Raw genomic sequence first — 10,164 nt, 5'->3', positions numbered from 1 at the left:
CCCCCCCCCCCTTCTCGCTTCTCGACGCGTCATTCTTCGAGACGACGCTCAGCGAGCAACGCACAATTCAGGAAGGATGGGATTCTCTTAGCGTCGGCACTCCGGCACCTTCCCATTGGGACTCTCCCGTGTGATCCCGGTTCCTCGACCTCGCGTTGCCGAGTGCATCTGCGAGAACGAGAGGGAGAGAGAGAGAGACAGATAGACCCGATTATCCTCGGACGTTTCCTCGGTTCACCTCGCGATTCCCTCAGGATAACACTCGCGGAGACTGTCCTCGGTAGCGCGACGGCAGTGTCTTATGACTCGTTCCCTGCGCTCCGGCCCAGTTATGTTCTCGATCGAGTACAGCAAGCAATTCCTGAGCTACCGTATACTCAAGTCCAACCGGTTCAAGTACATCTGACGATACGGACTCGGACTACGTGGTAAAGGGTGCGAGCAGAGTGGTGTGTGTGCGTGGTGCCGCGGACGACTTCTCGTACCTACGGTGCTCAGGAAGCCGGAGAGGACGCTGTCCCGGCAAGACCTGGAAAGTCTTGTGTCAGAGTCCGATGATCGGGTCGTTTACCACGGCGAGGTGGGCTTGTTGAGGCAGCGGGACGATTACCCGTCAGACCTTCGGCGTAAAAAGTCGTCGGTAGGACGAAGCTTTCGGCGCATCTGACACAGAGAGAGATCGCCTTTATCTCGAGGAAAATTGGATCGAGAGTAGTAGAGTGAATTGTTTTTCATTAAAATTCGATACGGGAGCATGCGTATTTATCATTAAGGGATCTCGAGGGAGAGAAGCGAAATTCTCCGGGAGGACTCGTTAAAATTTCATCGCGAAGCGTCTCCGGGGCGGAAGGGTTGCTTGATCGCTCGCCTGGCGCAGCGGCTGATGTCTTTGTCGTCGAGAAAGCTCTAATCGGAAAAGTCAGCCGGACATCATCGGATAGCGGCGTTCATTAGCGAGACGAAGGATCCTTGGCGGCCGAGGGGCCATCGAGGAGTCAGGGCTGCGATTCATCTAGGGCGACGACATCGCTCGGGGGCCACGATACGCTTGTATATCGGCCCGTGAATGATCATTAAAAGCGAGCATCGAGCGGCAGGATCAGAGCGGCGAGCGGAAAGTGAAATCACTCGGAAATTCCTCCTCCGAGGGAACGAGAGGAAGACCTCCTGAGAGGGGAGGGGTACATACGGGGACGCGTCTATACTGATTTTTCGCGGCGGTATATACACACATATATATATATATATATATATATGTATATACGTACACATTCACGCGCGCATAATCAAGCCGCATAAAACGCGAATTAAACGGAGTCTCACTAATTAAAGCGGGTAATCGAGCGAAATCTGCACGTCTTTGGTCAAATCGGCGAAGTCGGTGTATAAAGTCGATATAGAGAGAGAGAGAGAGAGAGAGAGAGAAAGAAAGGAAGGGCGACCGCGCGAGGCAAAAGAAGAGCGAAAAACAAAAGACAAACATGATCGTTTACGTTCCGGGCAGAATGCCAACTCACGTTGGTCCCTACGGCGCCGCTCGTTACCCGGGCACCCTGCTAGGAGCTGTCCCGGGTTTTTACAACCCGGTTTCCGGCTACTCCACCAGCCCAGGCTCGAGCTACTACGGGAGCATCAGTATCCAGCACCAACAGCAGCTGGACCTTCCGGTTTGGCCGCGAAGGATGCCGGCCGAGGAGGAACTGGGAAACTCCTCTCCGTCCGCCGGACTGACCGGACTGGGGGTATCTCCTGGCGCTCTCGGCAACGGCGGCCCACCGAGTCCGGCGCACAGCGACTCGGACGCGTCCAGCTCCAGCTTGGAACTGGGTTCCATCAGGGGGGCCGAGAACGCTCAATTAAAATGCAGGTAAGAACGAAACGTCCTAGTAAATCTGATAATGTAAGGCCTTGTGAGATAGCCATTATCGATTTGTACGCGACTCCTTACTAATGCGCTGACTGTCACTGAATAGATTTTATAGTTTGAAAATAGCGGCTCTTATCAATTTTCGCTCGGGAAGAAACCGAGGCAAAAAATCCGTGGAAAAATATGCAAAATTCCGGGATTTTCCCACTTTTTCGCTCACCCGCGGAAAGAAACTGAAGAAACCCATACGGAAAAATAGGAAAGAATCGGATTTCTCCCGAGCCTTTAACTTAAACCATATTATTATTTTCTGTCATTTTATATTGCTTCGATTAATTTTTACCACTTGACTAAATCTTAAAATCGTCAAGGCTACGATAAATCGATGCAATTCACAATGCATGTATTCGTTGGTTCGCTTCATTATCAACTTCCTATCGGCTGAATGTTTAATAAGTGAATTTAATTTGTTAAACGCAATTTCGGGGAGTTACGTTTTGTAGATGAATTAACGAGAGACGAGCGATACTTATGTTACTTATATTCGTATATTTAAAGCGCCCGGCGCGGCAGTCGGCGTGTTAATTCTCTCGCGAGTAAAATAGAAAATAACGCCGTGCGAAGGTCGGAGGGGCAGTGGTTCTCGCGGTTCTCCATTCGCGAATCTCGACTTGCAACCGAGAAGCGCAAAAAGCAGCGTGGAATCAGAGATCGTCCGGAGGAGTCGACTGGACATATTTTTCCGCGGGTGCACTGCACTCGCCATTATTATTGTTGTTAAAGGACCAATTAAGATAGTACCGGGGGCTGATAAAGACGCGACATCGCGCTCTCGCATCGGACGAATTCACTATCTTTGCTAGACGTCGCTGAGAGGAGACAGAGAGAGAGAGAGAACAGATGACTATTGTTTGCGCAATTCGCGTCACATTTCAACTCAGCATTGGTCTAATGCTTGTTTACGATTTAGGTTTATATACAATATAGATAGCCGCTCGCTTGACGCGTTTAGCTCTGTGCGATATATATATATATATATAATATACATGTATGTATATGTATATATGTATATATGTGTGTATATGAAATCCCGTAAGCCAAATGCAACACAGATTTGTTTCATATCAGTCAATACGTTTAAATCTTTATCCTTATCTTCACTGACGCTGTACTTTTCTCTCTCTCTCTTTCACTCTTTTTCTCTCTCCCTTCGGGCCGCTGCCACAGCTTGCCACCGGCTTCTCCGTACTTTGCACCTAGCGCTTCCTAAAAATGCGTTTATCTTAATTTTCTATTTACATTCTTTCCTCCCGCGGTATCTTTGTTATATCTCTCTCTCTCTCTCTCTCTCGTATACAATATCTCCCGACACGACTCTCCTAATCTCTCGGGATTTTTCATTGTGCCGGAGCTACGCCGCCACTTCATCCGATAACTTTATAGTGAATCGAAACGATAAGGGGCCGAGAGCAAGCGGAGTTACAGCGTATGTAACTCTACGCTCGTCTCGCGTGTCTACCGTGTCTATCGTAGATATCGGCAAGTTTATCGCGTCCCGGGGCGATCAGGTGTGACGTCCGCGCTTCGGTTTGCATTTCGTCGGCGTTCGCCATTCCTCTCGAAACAGCGCTCGCTAATTTGTATATCTCCCGACGTAACTCTCGCGAATAGCTCGCGAATCGCGCGCGCGTCTTCCACATACGCGCGTGCCGCGTGCGCACCAGTTGTAACCAGTTTTCCGTATCTCCCGCTGATATCGGAAGGGGCTTTCCGCTCGTCGGAGATTCAGAGAAAATTCTGTAACTCGACTCCGACGATGATGAGAAAAGGAGAGAGAAAAGCAACGCATCTTCCATCTGAAAACGGTCCCGCGCGAGATTAAAAACTCGGAGCTCGCGCGGGATCGCTCACACGGGCTTACGCGTTTCTTTTTCTCCACGGTAATCGAGATCCGCTCGATCGACAGATAACGGACGCTGCGTCACAGAAGGGGACATTTTTGATCGCGATAAGCAGCAGGCTTGCACAGTCAGCTCGATTTTGTATCCAAAGTCTACGCACCGACGATAAAATTTTAGACTCAACAGAACGGGACGATAACGTTGTCAGTCTCCATAATAATAAACCGGGAAGGAGGAGAAAACGCGCGCATCGATGATCATTATGAGGCGCGACGGACGCTAAATGCTATATTGTTCGAGCATTTCTTTCGCAACCGGTTTATCTTTCTAATACATGAGCGTCGAGTGACGACGCGCGTCGACGGAGTCTCTCGGCTTTATTGCTCGACATTATCTATGACTCCAGTACATCAAATGACGAGCATTATCAGAGGAAGGGAGAGGAGGGTGGGAGCAAGAGAGCTCACTGTTACCATTTACGCAAAGGAGCTGCTTCTTTCACGTGATCTACACGTGAAAGCTGAAGCATTTCCTTATCACGAGGAATACCGTGTGTCCTCCATTCGATGCTCTCCACGGCATCCACATATTCACCACGTTGAGTCTCTCTTGTAATCGTCTCAGCTCAGAATTCTCCGGGTCGAAATCTCACTCCTACTTTTAAGTCTTTATTTAATTTTCATTTGGTTCTGCGTTAAGCGTTCAATGGCTCGATCTTCTATTGTTCTCCTTTGATGCTGCATAGAAAAAGATAGTCTCAAATCAAGAATAGATATTCTCATATATAAGCAAGTATATATTAGAATCTTTTTAGAATATTTTTAACCTTGATCTGATTGAATCTGTATTGATGCAAATATTACTTGAATGAAAATTAAGACCAAATTCCCTTTATGGTATCAAAGAGGCACTTGTACTATTTATGTAGAATTTAAAATTTCGACTCGGCCCACCTCTTTTTTAACGATCGTTCGTGAACCCGTCTTCGAGAACCTCCCGTCGCGAAATCGCACTTCGCCAGAGCTTCGCGCAGTATATTTGCCAATGAAAAAAAGAGTGCGGTTGGTCAGGGACGTCTTATATATAGCGCATTATGCGTCGACGTCATATTAGGTAATAACGGCGCAGTTAATTTATAACGGCTGTAATATAAGGCAGCGACGATGAATATATATATATATATATTTTATATATAATTTACATATAATTCCCCGAAATTGCATATATATATATATATATATATATATATATGCAATTTCGGGGAATTATATATATATGAATAATACACGACCCCGTGTTCGATTCTTGGCCACCTCGCGAGCCACCAAAATTGAAGGCAAGACCCACCACGGGGGTCCGGCCCGATCAAATCACTCGGGATTACCTTGATCCGCGACCTCCCGCGGACGGATCCGTGCCTCTGTTAATTGGCGGAATTCGTAGTCGTTGACTGGAATAGTACCCGAACTCCGGTCTCTTACGATAAACTGGTGTCAACCGGCGGCAATTGCAAAATGGCCGGAATTGGTATCAATTGGACGAGTCAGCGTACGTGCTCGTGACGCAAATCACATGTCGATATTTCAGTGCGCCTCCCCTAAGCCGGAATGCTATATTTACGCATCGCCGTCGATTAGTCACGGCTCGCGTTTCGCGCCGCACGCGAAGAATCGCCTCCGATTCTCCAGGACCGTCGAACGCTCGTCCTCGATGCAACGTTCGAAGGACCAAGAGAGAGAGAGAGAGATGTGTATGAGCAGGGTGGGAGGGAAACCGCGTTACTCGCGACGTGGTCATTGCTGCGAGATGCTTTTTTCGCTGAAGTTTTAGTAACGATGTTTCTTTTTCTAACGGTAACGCAATTACATTTTCTCGGATAACATTAATGGATGGAATCGTCACTTTTATCGTTACTCTGCACACGTAGAATATATATACTGTGATCAAAAAGTGTCCGAACTTTATTTTTAAAAATCAAAATAACAATTCCATCATCAAAATTCTTAGTCTCCTTCAAAATAGTTCCCATTGCTTAGAACGCTCATATGCTAGCGTTTGATCCAGTTCTGGAAACATCGCTCATACACGGCAGACGTGTGAGACGTATGGCCTTCAGTTCACGCAGCGATTTTTCTTCGATATCCTCAATTGATTCGAAACGCTGTCCATAAAGTGGTTTTTTTCAGTAGGGGGAACGGGAAAAAGTCGCAGGGGGTAATGTCTGGTGAATACGGTGCTTGCGGAGCGACATTCGTTGAGTATTTTGTCCAGAAATTCACACACAAGTGTCGAGGCGTGCGATGGTGCGTTGTCGTGATGCAAAATCCACGAGTTGGTTTCCCACAATTCCGGCCGTTTTTTTACGGATCGCTTCGCGCCTCATGAAGGGACAAGTAGTATATAAGATATTAATTTCCTTCTTTCTCTCTCTACAGATGGCAAAATTGCGACAAAAGGTTCGCGTCCCTGGAGCAACTCGCGGGTCATGTGGCGAGGTTGCACGCGGCCCCGGGCGCGCGAGGTCTCTTCTACTGCGGATGGGAAGGCTGCCCGAGGGGCGAGCGTGGATTTAACGCGAGGTAAGATCCCTTGCGGCACACGCCGAAAAATATATACCGCATTCAAGTAAATGTTATTTGCTTCAAATGTTTCGTCAGTTTATATATCACATTATTATATATAAGCGTCAAATTTATTCAAGATGTATCCTGATATAAACTCAGTATATTTCAACTAAGAATATTAAATTAAAACGAAACTTAAATTAAAACAAACTTCGGGTTTATATACTTATTCGAATTAATCGAATTTAACTTTTCTTCGATAAAATTTATAATAATATTCTGGAAAAGAGAGTAAATCCTTCTGAGTAAGTGATAATGAGCTTTCCGGAAATTTGTGATGAGCATGTTTTAAGACCGTTATCGAGAAAATATTCTCTATTTAAAATAATTATCATTTACAAGAAGAAGGAAAGTAACTCGAATAATCGCCTTTTATCAGTAAAATGATATTTTTCTCTGTGCGCTACGTCGGTGGCACTCGTGCATATCTGCTGACCGGCGGGATTGTCTCACGCGCAGGTACAAAATGCTGGTCCACGTGCGCACGCACACGAACGAGAAGCCGCATCACTGCTTCCAATGCGACAAGAGCTTCAGCCGGGCGGAGAACCTGAAGATCCACGCGCGCTCGCACACCGGCGAGCGGCCGTACGTCTGCCCGGTCGAAGGTTGCAACAAGGCCTACTCGAATTCCTCGGACCGATTCAAGCACACCCGCACGCACTCGGTGGACAAGCCGTACGGCTGCAAAGTGCCAGGCTGCCCGAAGAGGTACACCGACCCGTCGTCCTTGAGAAAGCACGTCAAGACCTACCGCCATTACGTGAACAACAACGACAAGCTTCAAGAGAAGAGCTTCGACGACGGCAACGTCCACCATCCGGAGAAGACGCCGACGAGATACGACGCGCTCTCGCCGGACAAGCAGAGCAGCAGCGCGCACTCCGAGTCGGACTCGAAGAAGGACTCGAGCATCGAGAGCAACACTTCGGCCTCCAGCCCGAAGGCCAGCAACAGCTTCGAGGAGCAGCGCAACTTCGTCGAGTGGAAGAACATGTACAATCTGCAGGAGCAACGGAAAGAGCAGGAGCAGCCGGTGATCAGCCCGGCGAAGCCGTACGAGGAGGACGTGAAGATCTACTCGACGATGTTTGACGAAAGCTACATCTTACCGGAGAGGATCCAGGCGAATCCCCTGTACGCTTCCGCCGGAGGCAACGCCATCATCAAGGACCGCTCCGCGATGTCCTCGCCGCCGCACGCGAGCCCGGGCCGCTTGTCTGACACGATGCCGCGCATCGGCATGCAATCGACGCCCATAAAGAGCGAGGAGCCGATGGACTGCGGCGGCTGCACCAAGACCACCATCAGCACCACCAGCAGCAGCACCGCCAGCACGACGGTCGACTACAGGAACATCGACTCGATCGTCAACAGCACGCCCTGCAAGAAGGAGAACACGATCGACCCGGTGAGGCACTCGGTGATCAAGCGTGCCGAAGACGTGAAAATGGAGGTGGTGCAGATGGAGCACACGCCGCTCAAGGAGGAGTACAAGGACGCCGCCGGCGACTGCTGCTGCCGGCACAAGTGCTGCGTGCACAGCAACGACGGCTTCCTCGGCAAGTCGCTGTTGTCCGACCTGATCCTCCGTGCGCGGGACCCCGTGGTTCAGCGCTTGCTGCATTCGGTGGAGCTGCAGTACGGGCTGCATAACGTTTGGAGCAACATCGCCGACACCGGCAACACCTGCGGCCTCAGGCTGAAAAACGAGGCCGTCGTCGAGATGGAGCAGGACCTGCCGTTAGACTTGACGGTCAACAAGTAGAAAAAGCAATCGGAAGATCGGCTCGTGGGAAACCAAAAGAAAACCGGAGGGGAAAAAATTCACAGATATCCGGGAGAAATTTCTCCATATATAATTAGATGTAATTCTATGTAATTAAATGTAATTATATATAGAGCATCATATATATAGAATATGTCCATGTATAAAAATATATAATTATATATTAATATATATAATGAGAGAGAGAGAGAGAGAGAGAGAGAGTTATATATGATTATATATAAATATATGTATAATTATATATATAATAGATTAATTATAAATAATTATTATACATATTATATATAATAATTATATATAATCATTATTATATATATAATATATAATGATATATCTATATGTGTATATATGGACATATTCTATATGACAATTATATATGAGAAATTATTTCCCCCGGATATAACCCTTAGGCAAAAAGAAAGAAAAAACTCGGTTCGTGTAACTGACCTTCTATCAATCGCAGGCCAGACGAGGACACGGTTGTAGGAACAAAGAAATTCCTACGAGGGATCCCCTGTTCCGTCACAAATTTGTGTGTCTTCAGTTATCTCGACCGAGTATAAGCGCGACTGAACGTTCAGACGAACGTTTTCGGCCGCGATAACGAAGACCATTTCTTGCCACTGAGTGTTCGTCTAGTCCCAGTTCTGTTACACGAACTGAGATTCCGTTTCGCTCGCATTCGTTGATAGAAATCATCATTCCTTGTCGTCGTTCTAAAACGCGGATCGGACGGAGAAAAGACGGCGAATTTCGGCCGCGACTCGCGACGGTAATTCAACGAGATCGGTTCAACAAACCGAGATCGTTTCTCAGATCAGACTGCGAAACCAAATATATTTTAATACACCGTAATGAGATATGACGAGACGGAGGCAGTCGGAGGTCGAACAATAGCTTGCTCAATCCGCTCTAAGTGGCCGAACTAAATTGATATCACACCGATTGGACTGTTAATCAGAGATAATCAATATGTTGGTACGCTAGACACGATTCATTGTCATTAGGAATGCCTTGATCAACACGCTCCCGAGGGTAGGCGTTCTTGATTTCGTCTTAAAACTAGTGTCGCCGTATGAATACTAACGCTAATACGATAAGAGCGGAATTTCCAACCGGGGACGTTTGTTACACGACTGTAAATATATTTAAAAGTTACTTAAAAGTTTCGAGAAAATTGGTTTTTGCATCCTAATTAGTCTGTTACGTTAGAATCGATTTATAAGACAAAGAGTTATGTTTTTTCCTTTATATAATATAATGCCATAATGTTCAACACGATCTTCCTAGATAAATTGTAATGTTCATGTAAACAAAAGTATGTATAATATATGTATATATAGACGTTTATATATTATATATATATGTGTATATGTGTACGTAAAGAGTCAGTTATGGAATGAAATAACATGAAAAAGGCGCAAAGTGGCACTTCTTCGTTAAGCAGAGCATGTTTAACGATGTAAACTACATATTTCCATAACAAATATATTATTTATATCAACTTCGTTTATACCCTTTCCACGCGCGACTAATAATTCGTATTTATTCATCTACGTAGCTTTATTTAACTAAAAATTTTTTTTACGACTTGGTTGCTACGGCCTCGATTTTTCATTCAAAACAGTGGCGACTCGCAACGGAGAATTTAGAACTAACGGAGCCGCAAATAAGGGGTCTAAGTGTAACGGGCCTAAGTCGCTGTACCGTAGCAAAGCTTACCTGAAATTTTAACGTTAGTGCTAGCCAGAATGGAGTGAATACAAAAAACAAAGCTTTTGTAGAAAAAGGGAGAAGAAATAGTCAAGATCGAAGGTATTGAACTTTGCACACTTCTTTCTTTTTCTTGTCTCTCTGACTCGTTAGCGAAATGCATTTAATATAAGCAGATTTAAGTGAAACTTAACACCTTCAACTATTGGTTATAAAAGGGCATCTCATTTTAATATCCCTCCTTCTTTTTCCTCTACGATTCCTTTACTT

General features: G+C 46.2%; 1 protein-coding gene across 1 annotated transcript; it reads left to right on the top strand.

The window, feature by feature from the left end:
- The first annotated feature begins 6 nt into the window (after positions 1-6).
- On the top strand, positions 7-8,293 carry LOC106750461 (transcriptional activator GLI3-like). The gene is made up of 3 exons (XM_014630829.1): positions 7-1,867; positions 6,204-6,347; positions 6,852-8,293. The coding sequence occupies exons 1-3, from the start codon at positions 1,482-1,484 to the stop codon at positions 8,158-8,160; spliced, it is 1,839 nt and encodes a 612-aa protein (XP_014486315.1). The 5' UTR covers positions 7-1,481; the 3' UTR covers positions 8,161-8,293.
- Positions 8,294-10,164: the final 1,871 nt, after the last annotated feature.

This window comes from Dinoponera quadriceps, unplaced genomic scaffold (genome assembly GCF_001313825.1).
Source record: "Dinoponera quadriceps isolate SergipeBrazil2010 unplaced genomic scaffold, ASM131382v1 scaffold5784, whole genome shotgun sequence".
Lineage (NCBI taxonomy): Eukaryota > Metazoa > Arthropoda > Insecta > Hymenoptera > Formicidae > Dinoponera > Dinoponera quadriceps.
This window is presented reverse-complemented; position numbering and strand designations above follow the sequence as displayed.

Excerpts from the sequence above, each read along its gene's own strand:
- LOC106750461 (XM_014630829.1), top strand. The coding sequence starts at position 1,482 with ATGATCGTTTACGTTCCGGGCAGAATGCCAACTCACGTTGGTCCCTAC. Across the intron at positions 1,868-6,203 it reads AACGCTCAATTAAAATGCAG|ATGGCAAAATTGCGACAAAA; the intron begins GTAAGAACGAAA and ends CTCTCTCTACAG. Across the intron at positions 6,348-6,851 it reads GAGCGTGGATTTAACGCGAG|GTACAAAATGCTGGTCCACG; the intron begins GTAAGATCCCTT and ends TCTCACGCGCAG.